A 16,835-nucleotide genomic window follows, 5' to 3' on the forward strand; every position below is an offset into this window, starting at 1 on the left:
AGAGCTAAGTCTCAAGGCAACTTTTCCCTGCTCCTTCTCCTTGATCTTTCCTCTGCTTTTGACACTGTTGATCACCCCCTTCTAATACAAATCATGCACTCCATTGGTATCGGTGACACTGCTCTCTTGGTTTGCTTCCTATCTGTCTGACCGCTCCTTACAAGTTTCTTTCAATGGTAACTCCTTCTCACCCACTCTCCTCCCTGTTGGTGTTCCCCAAGGGTAAGTCCTTGGACCGGTTCTCTTTTCTCTGTACACCTCCTCTCTTGGTAGTCTCATATCCTCCTTTGGCTTACGGTACCATCTGTATGCTGATGACACTCAAATCTCTCTGTCCACTCCTGACTTGTCTCCCTCAGTCCTGGATAAGGTCTCATGCTGCTCGTCAGCTATATCATCATGGATGTCTGACCGATTTTTGAAACTCAACCTGGATAAAACAGAACTCATCACCCCCCCTCAAATTTCAAATCTCCCCCTGACATTTATCTAACTGTTAACTGTAACAACACTGTTATTTGGCCCTCCCCTCAGACGCGTTGTCTTGGTGTCACATTTGACTCTGCCCTCTCATATACCTCCCATATTCAGAACATTTCCAGGTCCTGTCACTTTTCACGCAACATCTCCAAAATCCCCCCCCTACCTATCCCCTGGGACCACCTAACTCCTTGTACATGCTCTTATCTCTTGTCTGGTCTACTGTAACATCCTCCTCTCTGGTATTTCACTAACCCGACTCTCTCCTCTACAATCTATTATGAATGCTGCATCCATCCTTCCCACGGCTCCTCTTCCTGTTCCTGTTTGCAGGTCTTTACACTTGCTTGCATTTCACCTTAGAATCAAATTCAAGCTCCTGTGCTTTGCCTTCAAATCCCTACGCAGTTATTGTCCCACTTACATTTCTGACCTTAGTAAAAAAAAATACTCCCCCAGCCGCTCTCTCCGCTCCTCCAATGACCTACTAATGTCTTCCTCACTCATATCCGTGCGTGTGATGAGGTTATAAGTCTTCTCTAGAGCTGCCTCAACTCTCAGGAATGGTCTTCCTCGTCCTAATCGTCTTGCTCCTACTTTCTGCTCATTTAAAAGAGCACTCAAAACCCATTTATTCAAACTTGCCTACCCATCTTCTGTCTTTTGAAACCATCACTACTTCCCACCACTACATATCCCCCTCATATTGTGTGAAAATTCCCCCACCCTCTAGATTTTAAGCTCTTCGGGACAGGGTCCTCTCCTGTATCACTGTCTGTTTTAGTCTGTCATTTGCAACCCCTATTTAATGTACAGCGCTGCGTAATATGTTGGCGCTATATAAATCCTGATTATTATTAATAATGTATTTTACTGTTTTTGTACTAAGATGTAAAGAGATTGATGTATCCACCATAAACGTGTCCTTCTGAAGAAGTCCTTGTTGGGAAACGCATCAAGGACAGTTAAAGTGTAAAGATAGTGAACATCTAATGACCGTACTCCAGATAGAAACAATGTTTTTTACAAGTGTTCTACGTTTTTAATTATGTAATAGTAGAAATAAAAATGTAAAGAAGATTTTATTGTTAAATGTCGTGTTGTGTAATTGTTTAAATACACCCAAACAGTCCCATTGCTTTTGGAAAAATGTTTCCTTTTTCTTTTCTTAAAAAAAAAAAAAAAAAAAACCATCAGGAAGACTAATAATTTCTGGAGTTGACTCAATTACATCAATTGCAAGTGAATTAGTGGATGTGTACTTATGACCTTGGTCACTATTGGAATATTCCCCATTAGAAAGGACTGAAGATGATACATTCGTATCTCAATAGATTCTTTCCAAATATCTTACTATTGATGTGCATTTTAAGGAGTGAATAAAGTATTTCATCCCCTATCAACCAGTCTGGAAACTGGCTAGGCCACTCCAGGACCTTCATGTGCTTCTTCTTCAGCCACTCCTTTGTTGCCTTGGCCATGTGTTTTGGGGCATTGTCATGCTGGAATACCCATCCATGACCCATTTTCAAAGCCCTGGCTGAGGGAAGGAGGTGCTCACCCAAAATTTGACGGTACATGGGCCCCATTGTCCCTTCAATGCTGGTTGATGAGTAAAATAAGTATTTGATCCCCTATTACAATGCACATCAAGCTCTGACTTTTGAGCACTGGGTTTTTGAGGGTTCTTTTGTTGTTTTTCTGTCTCTAACAGTTACAATACACCTACCATTACAATTATAGACTGGTCATTTCTTTGTCAGAGGGCAAACGTATAAAATCAGCGGGGATCAAATACGTCTTTCCCTCACTGTATATATCATTTTTTTTTTTTTTTTTTTTCATATTTTTGTCCTTTCGGACCTTTGGATTGTTTTTAATTTATATGATTGTTAAATGACTGTTACCTTTGTTATTAGGAAAATGATTTCCCCCAATCATAAGAATTTGGCTTTGTTTCTTCTTATGTCATTGCAACCTCCAATATTCCTTGGCGACCTCATTATTAGTCCTTCTACTCATTAAATCTATATTTTCCATCCTTATTAATTTCATTCATCAATATCTTTTTACTAGGGATACATCATAATTAATAAATTATTAAATGATGAGAAACTGACACCTTATAATAACCTCTGTAATTCCATTCTTCTTGTTTCCTTTCCCTAAACCAGCTACGAGGGACGGGAGGTGCCCGGTTATCGGACGCCATTAACACCAAGGTGCCGTTCTTTGATAGGTGCCTATGGTGTACCCATCCCTCGTTTGGACATCTATTTTTATTTTAGGTGCCCAGGACCTGGTGATAGGGATTTTCCTTCCGGATCTGCCCTTTTTTTCCCTATACCTCTGCTGGAGGAAGTTGTCCCTCCCCTTAATGTGCTTAACAAATCTGTATGAACTTATATTTGTTTTAGTATACTTTCGCCATATTAAGGGCGGAAGTAACATGAAATCAGTCTTAAAAATTGGACGGAAGTGACGTTGAATTAATATCTTTGCAATCTAATCACACTTGCACCACTAGAACAGGGCAGAATTAGCCCTGTCATGTCGGCTTCAATTGAACAACTGCGAAAGCGCGGGCGGTCTTCACGCATGCACTTTGACCCATATTAAGTAACTGTCTCTTGGCTTTAAAGGCCTCATGTACACAGTACCACCTCTATGAGTGACTGTTGACAGGCTGCGCGTTTATTTACTAACCAAGGAATAAAGTACGTTTTGATTCTCTTTACTCCTGAAGCCTATTTTCATGGTCACTTATTCACATTGACCCACTGACTTTTTTTCATATTCTTCTAATTTTAGAATAGTAGTTCTTGGACCTCCTTCTTTAGTGCATTTCATGCAGTGAATACTAAACCTTCATATATACCCAAGTGAGTATCTTTCACTATTTATATACCGTATTTTTTGCCGTATAAGACGCACTTTTTCTTCCCCAAAATGGGGGGAAAGTTAGTGTGTCCTATACGACAAATGTGTTATAAAATAAATAAAATAATATACTCACCGGATACCCGATCCTGCATGTGTCTCTGGCTCCATGCAGCATGTCTCTTCTCTCCTCTGCCAGCATCGTATCTTCTCCGGTCTGTAAAGCAGAGCGAAAGAAGCCGGCTCAGCGCCACCTGCTGTTCCCTGTCCTAACTGCCGTACAGTGGAAAAAAAGCAGTGATCAGAAGGGAATTTTGAATGACACAGAGTGATCAGAAGGGAATTTTGAATGACACAGAGTGATCAGAAAGGGAATTTTGAATGGCACATGAGTGATCAGAAGGGGAATACTGGTATGAATGGCACATGAGTGATCAGAAGGGGAATAATCTTTCAGAATCTTTTTTTTCCTTTAAAATTGGGTGCGTCTTATATTCCGGAGCGTCTTATACGGCGAAAAATACGGTAAACATAAAATTATATTTTCCTTTTTATCGATGTACTTATTTCTTTACCTAAATAAACCATTTACTATTATTATTTTCTTTAATTAGTTTCCTGTTATTTCCTTTTTCTTCATCTAGAATGGCACTTTACATTTAGATCAAAAGTACTAGCCTTAAATAGTATCAGTTTGGAAGAGTTCCACAGCAACAATAACCAGGCAGGACTCATAAATCTATAAAGAGGTCAGCTCTTTATGCCTCCATTTCATCACAAATTATTCATATAAAAGCAAATTCATTTGTTTTCTTCCTTTTCTTTATTTAATAGCTTTTGGGCAACCATTTTTGAATAATTTTCATTCACAACATAATATACTTTGAGACCCACGTATCTTTGGATATTGAGTACTTCTACACTTATGCTCTACACAACCCAAGTGGATGTAAGTTCTTTTCGTGTATCCTCTGTTTAAAACCACAATTCCTTTTAGGAACATATCCTATTAATAATAATTCTATTTTCAGCAGATATAATGTGATTAACATCTGGAATAGCCTGTCTACACAGCTTTTACAACATTAGCTTGCTTTCTCCTATCAACTTTAATGTAATCTCAGAGGTGGTTATGTAAGTATGTGTATCAATAAACCGTACCAACTAATCTGTATTGATTACCAATGTATTATGATGTTCAATTATCTGAACTGAATTGATTAATTTCATTAACCCTGAAAATTTTTACTTACCCTGAGCTTTCCTATTTCTATCCTTGGAGACCATTTCTCTACCAGTGGAGTATATCTTTGTCTAATGTATGAATTTTACTATTCTATTGATTTATATAATCTGGAACTTTTTGGATATCTTTAACTAGTTTATTTCCCTAATATGATGTTATATTATTTCCCATGGTCCCAGTATTTAAAGTATTCAACTTTCAAAGTTCCCTGAGGAAGCCTTCTCTAGGCGAAACGCATCGGGGAAGAAACTCACTATAACATCACCATTAAACTTTATTATCAAATGGGACCCCCTCATTAGATGCAACCTCTCAAATGTGCATGTTTTAAATCACCTGTGTACTGATTTTATTGTTTTGATATCATCAATAAAATTGTAACTTTTTACATACACAACTGGGTGCCTAAAAAGGGCCTCCTTGTTCTTTTCTCTGGCCAACCCCACCTTTGATCTATCATTTTGTCTAAGTCTTGGCACTTTTTGGATCTCTTTAGAGCTTGCATAAGTAGGTATTTCCCTGGTGTATCATTCTCTGCTTTTCTACAATATAAAATATAATACAATATAAACTTCATTATGACTTGAATTAAAAAAAATCATGTGACCAGTCCTAACGTATCAAATCAGTAAAAATACACGTACCTCAACGGTAGGCTACTTGAAACAAGGGATTTTAATGGGACATTCATTTTACATGTTTGGGACAATTTTCATTTTATTAAAGTTAAAAATAAAATTATGTACAAAAAACAATTTCATTAAAAAGGCAATGGCACAATGGTAGCCTATTCATTATATTCCTAAAGATTACATTTTTTCTCTACTCCAAACAATCTTGCTCCCATTTGACACGTTTCGCAGTTAACACTGCTTTTTCAGGGGCTAAAAACACTTTTAATTTCTTTTGACCACATAAATTAATCACACATAAATTAAAATACTCTTGGCTCTCCCACATATTCCCAACCTTAAAAACGTGGAATTGCCAGGGGTTTTATAGGTGCAGCTGAAAATTGTGGTGAGATTGACAGTAGAAAATCGCAGATCCTAGTGCCTTTTATGCCCACTGGGTTTCAATATGAAAGTGCATTGCCAATGCTATAGATCCCAACAAAAGAATCGTCACAAAAACATGGAATGCCGAGGGAGCAGGTAGCAGACATCATAGAGTGCTCAGTAGCACTTCTTACCCAATACAGGATTTCTCCCTGGAGATGACTTCCTACCAGAGAAGATGGATTAGTGGAATAGGCCAAATTATACTGGAGGGAATTACACCCTAGGGAATGGCCAAGATGCTGGAAGGCCCGCCAAATTTAACTCGACTAATGGTCAAAAGCCTTATGTAAGCACACTTTGTATATTCCTAAGGCCAGGATAACAAAAAAACAGTTAGGGCTCTATTTATAAAGCAGGGAATCTGACATTCTCTGGTGAAGAATACATTTCTGCCAATGAAATACATGGACCTGGAAGATTTCTCACCAGGGAATGTTTGAGGACATGTCTTATTCCCTTCTTTATAAATAGAGCCCTTTAAGGTTGAAAAAATCATTATAAAAATGAAAACAATCAACAATGTTGGCAACAATCACCATGGACCAAAAAAAACTCAATGTGCATACATATCTTAACTTGATGTGGTCTTCAAACATGGTGTTTTAGTGATAGATACCTAGAAAAAAAAAACACATTTTGGCTGCTTTCAGACTTTGAAATCCTGTCAAGTTTTAAATTTATGTACTCCAAACTGAGAAATTTTATGAGAATGTGCAGATGGTACAACCATCTCCTCTTATCTCCTTCTCTTATTTAAAGAACTTACCAGTAAGAGTACGATTGAGTGCCATAAAATGTTTTAGCACACTCACTTATATGCCAATTAGTCATGATAATTTGGTGGAAGAATACTGGACAGCCCTTTTCAGAGGCCAGGAAAAGCATCTACCATCCTTTTTAGCAGTTTATGTTAACATCTGAAATTACCATCTATAGGGTAGATAGCCAGTGACTCTGAATGTATTTAACTTTCAACCCTTAATCTGTATTTGTGTATCCGTACGTGGTTAAGTATGTCTTTTTTGTTTTGTTTTTTGTAAATATCTTCCTAAATCTTTTGTTCTTTCTTTAAAAAAAAATATTAAAATATGGAGAAAAATTTGGCTAAATTTCTGAATGCTCTGATTAGAAAGTAAAGAACCTCTTTGATGAAAACTAACATAAAGTATCCTGAGTGTGGCAGCAAAAGGTTAAACCAGCAAATTGATGCCTACTTTGCTTGCAAAGAAATGTCCTAAGAGCTGAAAAATCTCTGTGAGCTTGGTCTTTCACACACTCATATTTCTTCTGTCTTACCTAATCTTTTTATTCTGTGAAACACTTTCAGCTCCTTCAACGTATCTCACTAAACTAAGTCTTTTGTTAGGTACCGTAAGATCCCCGGAGACAAGTGCACTGGTGGAGTGAACCCCACTCGGCAAGAAATGGACATGAAGAAAAAATGTCCAAATGATGTGCAAACAAAAATGCAGGTAATTGGAATTTAAAAAATCATATTCCATAGGAATATTTTGTCGTTATAAAAAAAAAAAAAAAATTGGGGTTTGTATTTTGTTGTAATTCCCATGTCCTAGACTTACTCCTATTTCCAAATTCCATCTTATCGCTAAAGCAGACCTAAAGTTCCCTAAAGTCACTTCTGCAATAAAACATACTTGCCTTGCCTGATCTATTGATTCGTTTGTCAAAATATCTAAGCTGCAAATACACAGGTAGGGGAAGCCACATCCCAGATTCCCCTGCAGCTGTGGGACTTAAAAGGCTCCCATATGCTTTCCCGTCCTGGCAAATCAAGATGGCTAAAGACAGATGTCAGCACCCATGGCCAAATGGAGGTGAAAATACAACAAAGATTAAAAAAAAAAGGGTTTTGTTCCACATTATTGGCAATTTAACAAAATTAAATTTAATTTAAAAATTTTGGGAATCCAGGATTGCCATGTTGCACAGGTAGGGTAGGAAAATTACATATGCTAATATGTACTTAGTAAAATAATTCTGTATTAATACCAAAACATGGAGAAAATCTGCATTGTCATTGATTCCTGCCCATCAATTCTCCTGTTTCATTTTAATAGAACTCTTTGCTGTGCTTTTTTCACACACATCTCACAAATGTATTTTAAATTTCATGTATTTTTAAATTCATTTAATTCTAATAAAGCAAATAAGGTGATGTCATCCAGCTCCAAATATATTGCTAAAAGTATGGCCAAGGTTTAGACTTTTTGCTCATTCTTTTTCTTCGTTTATCCAGGATAATACAGCAAGTTCTGTTCCTGTAATTTTATCTGTAGTTGTGGTTCTGATAGTTGCTGTTGCTGCAGCCTTCTTCATAATCAAAAAATATGTTTGTGGTGGAAGGTAAGTAAATTCAATAATAAGTAAAGACTTCAGGGGTTTTTGCCTATGTGAATTTTTCTTTTAGAGACCTTAAACTTTCTTTTTCTCTCTCCTCTCTGCTTAAATGGTATCTAGATGCCACTCTGAGCTAGTAATGAAATTATATGTACACTAAAAGGGTAACCCTCATACCCAATGGGATTTAGAGGGCACCCAAAGGTGAATATCTATAATTTCAATCACATTAAAAAAGCTGCAATTTATTGTAATTTTTTTTATTGAGCATTAACAATCATATTGTATCTAAACAAAACATTTGTTGATAATAAAAAACACACAAACATCAAAAGGTAAGTGTGACACCGCATAGACAAGATTTGCTTCTATGGCAATCCAGACATTGCCCACTAATTCCAGATTTACAGTATTTACATTTACAGTATAAAGAAAAGCAGAGCTTTTTAACATCTCAAAAATTCTGACAAGGGAAATAGATGCTAAACCTCTATATGCATTTCACAGTCCCATACATACTGCTTACCCCCTACAACATAACAAGCATAATTGATATTGGCAACCACCAATGAAATATTCACAGAATGCTACCGTATGAAACACTATCTTAGATGGCAACAAGGACAGCAGCAAAGAAGGGATTGGTGTCCGGTAAGTGAAACTGCTGAAGTTCGCAACCCCAGTCGATCGCAGAGCTCTGCCTTACCCCTCCCTACTGTTTACTAGCAGCCTGGCTGATATGCTTATGGCAATGCTGGGGATGTCTTTCTGTATGAGAAGGCAGAAGAGTAACAGTGGGGAGGGAGGCAGAGAGGGTAGTCTTGAGGTGAGCAGTGCTGGGCGGTTTCTTGTGCTGCACATCATTCTCCTATGACAGGTGAACTGTAGCTTTCCTGTCACTATAGTCTTATAGTGCAGTGTCTGTGCAATGTTTTGCCATTCAGTGTCTCAATACCTTCAGTCACTTCTGTGTCATACTCGGTATAGTAGCTTGCGAACCAAAAAAGTGCGGGCACTCCTGGTTTAGATGATAACTAATTTTCAGCCAGGCAATTAATAAGGTTATCATTTAAACTCTAGAACTTTTAAAGTGTACCTAAACTCAGAATTTTCACTTTACACAAAAGGGTAGATATTTTATGCCTTTATACCTTTTATGCAAGGTAAAAATTCATTTTTTTTTTTTTTTTTTTTGTTGAAGGGTGCAGCACCATCCCCTAATTCTCGATCGCCTAGGCAATCAAGAATGAACGGGAGTGCAAAGCCTCCCGGGATACCTACATCAGGCATCCCTAGAGGCTCTTGGGTGCTCCTTCTGAGCATGCCCAAGCATCTCGGGCATGCGCAGAAGGAGCTTTTTCGTTGGGGAAAAAAATTTGCCGATCTCACACATGCGCAGTGAAATTGGCAACTTCTTTTTTTCACCCTACCTCACCCGATCTCGCGCCTGGGGTTAGGATGAAGAACTAGGAAGAGGGGACAGAGATAGCGGCGTCCAGAGCGCCGGCTTCAGGACAGATGCAGGACACCCCCAGATAGATCGGACTGCCCTGCAGGATTGAAGCTAAGTGTGTTTTTTTAGAAACCTTCAAAGAACCATCTGGTAAGAAATGAGCCTAGTAAATATTAGCTAAAAATCCACCAGCTCACTGGATAAAATATATATACACAAAATTTTATACAATATATTATATTTACCTGACGCAAAACAAAAAAATGTTGTACATATTTATATTGATAGCGTGTTAATAAAATTTGTCATCATCACCATCCCAAAATAACACGAGACCATGTACAATCATAAAAATGGCAAATTTCTAATATGCCCATTTCACATTCTAGCTTTTCACATAAAATCTGATAAACCCTCAAAAAATTGATGTAAGGAAATATACATCTCCAAAACTCCAATTGAATTATACTCTGGGCCTCAACTAAGCCTCAATACCTAAGCACCATGCCTAAATGGTGAACATTTTAGAACTTCCTTACAACTCACCGACCTACAGGTACTCCCTGGGTTACATGTGAAATAGGGGCTGTAGGTTTGTTCTTAAGTTAAATTTGTATGTAAACCAGAACAGGTACATTATTTTAACAAATGCAATTAGGACAGATGTGTGCTTCAACATATTAGGCAGCATGGTATCAGTTACTGTATAAAATCCTCACTGTGAGTTAATCACAAACAAAGCAAAAAAAAAAAAAAAAACTTTATGGAGCTCAGACATTCATTATCTTCTGGAGCAAGCTGTGCTTTGATATGCAAAAAAAAAAAAACTGCCGAGTTTCTTGGCCAATAAAGGGTTACAACCAAAAGACTTTTTCTGCAAGTCATGCGAACCGCCCCCCATCAAGCCTCTGTCTTGCACACAAGCGAGCAGGTAAGCCGCCCCGTTTGTTCATATAGAAGAGTCGTCCGTATGTCGGATGTCCTTAACTCAGGGACTACCTTGATTTGCACACAAACCCATCAGCTAAGATACCATATTTGACTCTTCACACCTTCCATCAATTTTTTTTCTTGATCCAAGGCAAAGATCTCATGACCCACGGTTATTAAGAAAATCAAATATCATTATGTATAAAAAAAATATGCATAACATAAAAATGACCCATAACTTCTAACATTTACAACTGTAATACAAAAGGCAACAGAATAAAGTGAATAAATAAATCAATGGTATGTTATTTTTTTAAACATTTAAAAGAAAAAATATTTTGCATTCCATGCGTTTAGTTTGCATATCCTCCCCCCTTCTTTCAGGTTAAAGTATATTATTTTTAGTTGGTTATATAGGTCACTTGCTCCTACATGATCTTGTCAGTGCATGGATGTTGGCCACCATTAAATAGCGCTATGTCCCTATAAACTTTGTCTCAGATGGCAAAATCTGGTTACCCACCTTGCAGAAGGTCCGGGTCCCATCTACTGCTGTGTGACTGAAGTAAAAAACAAAGCTCCTTTTAATGCTATAAAATGTAATAAGCCATTTTATTCTAAGCATTTAAAAATAGATCCAACTTTTTCCTAAAACAATTCATCGTGCATGCTAAAACTACTTTCTAATGAAGTCTATTTCACATTATCACAATCTTTACACTGAAGAATCCCTTCTTTTTTGCAGAGATCAAACCTTTTTTTCCTCAGATGCAAAGAATGTCCCTTTGTCCTTTGATCCTAAAGTTAAAAATTTACTGCAAGTTTTACAGAAAGAGAAAACAGTTTAGGCTGTTCAAAAATTTTTTTCAAAGTGTGGTAGAAGAATGCTGCAGACTTCTTGTGCAGTAGCACGATGGTATTGTTGGGAAAGTTGAGTAGAGAAGTTCAGGTTGGAGGTAGTCACAAAAGCAGATCTGGAGTTGCAACACTCACTTACCTACCTGTTCTGAATCAATAGGAGAAGGTCTCTGCGTCCCTGTGGAGGTGCTAGCGGTGATGAGTAGCCCCCTATGTGCTGCTGAGAAGAGGGAGAATAGACTTCTGGTGCTCTGGCCACGTGGCCAAGATGGCTGCCACGCTGAAGTGCCGGGAAATGTGAGCACCATCTCTGGATAAGATGGGGACATAAGTTGTCCCTGTTGATGGCTCTGGACTTCCCCGAGGCTGCGGATGACACAAAAGGAGGGGAGTGTAGATGAGTTAATCTTCTGTATGACCGAGGTTTATGGTGCACAATAGGGGGGATTCACGGAGTTCTTCTAAAATGCAGCCCCCATCATGGGTACCGCCCCTGGAAGACTGTATAGCTTTTTTAACTGTAGGCATTAGCCACATGGATTTTACTTTTAAACTTTAAAACTTAATGTTCATGGCAATGTATTTAGCAGTTTTGTGTAACACATTTGAAACATTCATTTCTTCGACCATCCCACCAATATGCCTTCCTTTATTACCACCAATATTCCTTTCCAGTCTGTCAAAGAAAAAAGCTGTTACCATTGGAAAAGTTGCTTTGTTAATATTCAGTGTTCATCTTTTGTTGGTGACACATTATTCATGTACATCTGCCAAAAATGTCACCCATAAATAAGGTCTTGATCAACATTCATACTTTTTAGATCACATCTCACATAAAGATACACACTGACTTTTAATTGTACCCTCTCTTTAGCCAGGAATGTTAACAGCCCAGTCATGTGAAGAACTAAGTAATGATTCAGCAATACCTAAGTCATATTGCTCTTTGTGCATCTCACTTTCTTCAATCAGACCAGATCTTTGTTTTGTTTTTTCAACGTTTTTGACGGATTGGCGACAAAATATTTGAGCTTTTTACATCAACTCTCCATACTGTACACTATTTTCCATATATTGTAACAAAACTTTAAAGGAAAACTTTACAAAGTATTATTTCTTTTGAAGAAAGTGGAACTAGAGTAGAAGCCTAGCAGATACTTATACTAAGGTAATTGCAGTACCTTTTGTGATACTTGTTTGTGGGTTTTTATTTAATTAAAAATTGCTGTTAAATACCACATTACCGTAATTCATTGTAATTGTGGAAAAAAAACAAAACACATAAACACCAGAGTAGAAACAAATAACAGTAATTACATTGAAAAAGTACACACAGTTTTTCTAGTTTAGACATTCTAGACTGAAAAGGACTTCTCAGTCTGCAGTCATCTCTTTACTTTCATGTCAACAATTTACCCTTACTGTGTTCTGAAGCAGTGCTTATAGTGATTCTCTAAAATTCTGTAATGTATTACTGTATGTACTGTTGCACTGTAAAAGTACAGTGTAATAGTGCTCCAAACTTCTTACCGTAATGGAATTACCATAATGGAATCATAAGGAATAAACCAAAAACAAAAAATTTCAAAAAACATTTAGAAAATGTGAAGTGGTGCACTGGGTGATCAGAAAGAAAGAAGACTTCAAGTATTCATTTGTTTTTGAAGGATTCTAATTTATTCTGAAGTTTGCCTAATTAATTAATGTTCTTCATTTTCCATAGATTCATTGTGCACAGATACTCTGTCTTGAGAGAGAATGTGGATATTATAGGAAATGAACATTTGGACTCAAACACTGGTGCAGCCCGCAGAAGTAATGGTTACCACGATGACTCTGATGAGGTAGGCTGAGGATTGAAATTGATTTGTACTTCAGTATTTTTTTTTAACTAGAAATTGATTAGACAAATATATTAAGATGTACAATAAAACCCAAATCCAGTCAAATGTTTATGTAATATGGTTCTAAACTGGGAGGAGTTAAAGAGGAACTCAAAAACTAGTCTTTCAATTAATAATCTATTCTTACTAAAATTTGCACTAAAATGTCAGCCTTCTCTGGTGGCATTGGCTGGGTCAGCTTATATCCATGCAATATATAATGATTTCTGAAGTGTTTAGAATTGGCCAGCTTGTGAGTGGCAAGTTTGTTTTCTTCCTCTCCTGACCTCCACACTCGTTTTTATTAATTAAAGGTAAAAGCAAGCAATCCATTAGTTAGTGGTAGGAGTTTATTACAGCTGCATATCTACAGTGTCAAGATCTAAGGCTTATTGCAGAGGGCTTAGGAAGTATACCACTGTCTTGAAGGAGGATTTAGGATGACAGAAGCTTTCAGAATACTGGTATGGCACAATTAACATTTGTGCATGCTTACTATGAAATAGAAAATCTTCTCACTACACTTCATCTTTACAGTCTACCTTTTCCCAGGACTATCCCTCCCAGATACCCTGCTAAGTCTGTTTTAGCATGGTGGCCTAACATAAATAAATAAGCAGACCTTTCCTTTTAGGGCACGGTCCATTTTGTTTTTTCAAAAGATGAAACAAATGACAATTCTGCAGCAGACAACACATAAATATTGCTATTTTTACCTCTGCAGATACTGTAATGCTATTGCTAGAACTGCTAGTACTAAAACAAATAAAGGCAATAGGGAGAGTGCAATTTTTACACTTTCAAAAATAAAACCACTGAAATCACATATTCCATCTCAATGACTAAAACATTAACTGAGGGATGGGATTCTAAAATCAAAGTAAAAAAATCAAAAGTAAAAGTAAAAAACAGAATTCACAGATTCATGAATTTCCTCACAACAACTCATAATGTGGTTCAGCAGGGTCAATGTCTCCCACATATCTGTATGCACTACTGACAACATCTGGACATGCTGGTAATGTAATGGCAGATTGTGCCCTTTCTCCAGACCTGGATCAGGAAATTACTAATTTCTAAGACAGTCTGTGCCAGTGGGTCTGTATTGGATTCAGGTTTGTAAATCGGTCAATAGCATTTGACATTGTCATCCAGGAACTGCCCTGATCTACTTTAACCTCTAGGCCATTCATTGACCTGTACTCGGTGGAACTTGGGCTCCACTGTACAAATGTAGGGTCTGAGTATTTAATTCCTGTACCTAACTGCAGTCAGGGTACCATTAGGTAGGACATGGGGGTCTGTGCAGCCCCTCAAAGATATGCCAACCTGGCCAACTACCATGCTGTTTAATGCTGTATAATGTTCACTACAAGGTTTTTGTACATTTTGTCACATGCTCAGAGTGAATTTGCTCCCATCTGTGAAGAGAACAGTGTGCCAATGGCAAACTGGCTAATTCTGGTGCAATCTGGCAAATGAAAATCAATCTGCATGGTGCTGAAATGTGAGCAGAGGTCCCACTACAAGATGTCAGGCCAAGATGTGTTTTTTTTTTCTTCTTATATTTATTTCTTATTTTATTTTTTTTTATATTCACTAATCACAAACATGCACATAAGGTGCTCCACCTGTTACACCTCACAAAAGATACACGTTCTTCTTGTGTAAAAGCCTATTTTATGATTTTCCTCCTCGCTTTTAAGACTGTGATAGAAAATGCAGCAAACCTTCTTGCAACAGCATGTATGGATCTGCCCATTCTGGAGGATCTGGACAAACTGTGCAACCTAAGTGGGCTTCAGCTACTGTCCCATGCTACTGTACAGTATCATTTTTGACAAGGGCCTAGCAAAATACAAGACTGATAAAAAAAAAACAGGAAGAATAAGAAGAAATAAATGGTCTGTGGTAAAACCATTACCTATGTTGGGGGTTGGCATACTGTTGCTTTCATTTGGACCAAAGCAGATGAAGTTGATTCCTAATCACTTCTGTCACATTCTTCCCAAATAGACAGATTTATATCCCAGAAGTTTTATTGACTTGGTGTTATATTGAGTTGGTTTGAGTGTTCCCTTCTTTGTTCTAAACCCTGTAAATGTATTAAATTTAAAAATAAGCTAACCAGTTTTTTTTTTCTCTATGTCAAATCAATTATTAAAATGTATTGTTGACGTTGGTAAGAATTACTGAAATAGTTATCACACAAATTTCTTTTGTGTATAGCATTATTATTATTTGATATTCTTAGCTGCATGTTTAATTTACCAGAACTTTTGGCAAGTTTAAATGTATCCTTGTTCTTTCGTCTTTTCATTAGTTTTGATATAAACACTGTCATGTAGTGGATGAGGTGATTGAGAACTTTTTTTTTTTTTTTTTTTTTTTTTAGATTTTCTAAAAATGGATTTATTATAATAAAAAATCACTTTGTTTTCTCTCTTTCAGGATCTTTTGGAATAAAATATATAGCCTTACTACCTTTTAAAATGGTCGTCTTGCATTCACTGCTGCATTCTTCATAATATTTTGAGAAAAACTCTGTGTTTCTCAACCAGGGTTTCTTGCTTGGGGTTCCTAAATAATTTGTGACTCTCGGGTCAGTTGATCTTTTTGGTTATATGTAGGCGTGGCAGCCTTTCCACTGGCCAGTATGTAAGAGGCATTCTTCCTACAGCCACGCTATTGTACTGCGAGTTGTTTATATAAGTTTAGAAGGGGTTCCCTGAAGACTGGAAAGTTATTTCAAGGGGTTCCCCTATGTTAAAAAGGTTGAAAAACACTGCTCCAAAGGCTCTACAGCTAGTTAGATTAGAGAATTAAAATGAGGATGCTAGTAGTTTCTCTAGTAAAGTTCATGGCACCCCCTACCCCCCCCCCAAAAAAAAGTGTATGTGTACAGTGTCTGTTACATACTAATTTACACTTTACTGTTTATTTTAGTGCAGAATAGAGATATGTGTTTTATCCCTTCTGTCTTTTAAAAGTGTTATTGCCAATCCTAGCACTTTGGTTGGAATAAGCAAGATCAATATTTTCAGTTAGACAGTATCTGTATATTTTGTGATCTCTCATTATCTAAAGCAAATTGATTTACTTTTTTTTTCTTTTTGGATTATATGGATTCACTAAACAATGAGCATATTTCACACATGAAAAGACATGCAAATATTAAATTATTGTTGTAAAACAAATTTTGAACTGCTACACATAAAAGTGTAAAATACAATAATACCAGTGCAATATAAGTTATGTTAAAATTACTACACCTAGCATTTTCTTTATGTATATTTAACCATTGCTCATTGCTTACCATTTGACCTTTTTTTCTAGTGTATTTATAAGATGATACCTGGCTAAATAAAAATACATAAAATAGAATAATAAATATTTCTTGTACATGAGGAAATTACATTTTAACTAATAAAAATCATCTTATGTTTTTTAACTGATATATTACTACTGCTTGTCTTGGCATACAGATAGGTCTGAATGGGATTATTTACCTGGAAAACATGTAGTTCCTACAAAATGATCTTTGTGCAGTAAATAAACTACAGTAAATGTATGCTGTATATATAGATGACAAATAAAGCCAGTTAATGATCCAGAAAGATCCAAAAAAATTACACCTGAAGCAGAAGAAAACTGAAACTAAATTGAGGTAAAAAACTTGGTCATTT

General features: G+C 36.8%; 1 protein-coding gene across 1 annotated transcript in view; it reads left to right on the forward strand.

The window, feature by feature from the left end:
* Positions 1–16,604, forward strand: part of SORT1 (sortilin 1) — an 88,112-nt gene extending 71,508 nt beyond the window's left edge. The window contains exons 18-21 of the mRNA XM_072410560.1: positions 7,034–7,139; positions 7,925–8,031; positions 12,990–13,110; positions 15,601–16,604. Of these exons, the coding sequence (XP_072266661.1) occupies positions 7,034–7,139; positions 7,925–8,031; positions 12,990–13,110; positions 15,601–15,615 (349 nt within the window). The 3' untranslated portion in view covers positions 15,616–16,604. The remainder of the gene's footprint in view (positions 1–7,033; positions 7,140–7,924; positions 8,032–12,989; positions 13,111–15,600) is intronic.
* The last annotated feature ends 231 nt before the right edge of the window (positions 16,605–16,835 follow it).

The sequence above is a fragment of the Pyxicephalus adspersus genome, chromosome 1 (genome assembly GCF_032062135.1).
Source record: "Pyxicephalus adspersus chromosome 1, UCB_Pads_2.0, whole genome shotgun sequence".
NCBI classification, from domain to species: Eukaryota; Metazoa; Chordata; class Amphibia; order Anura; family Pyxicephalidae; genus Pyxicephalus; species Pyxicephalus adspersus.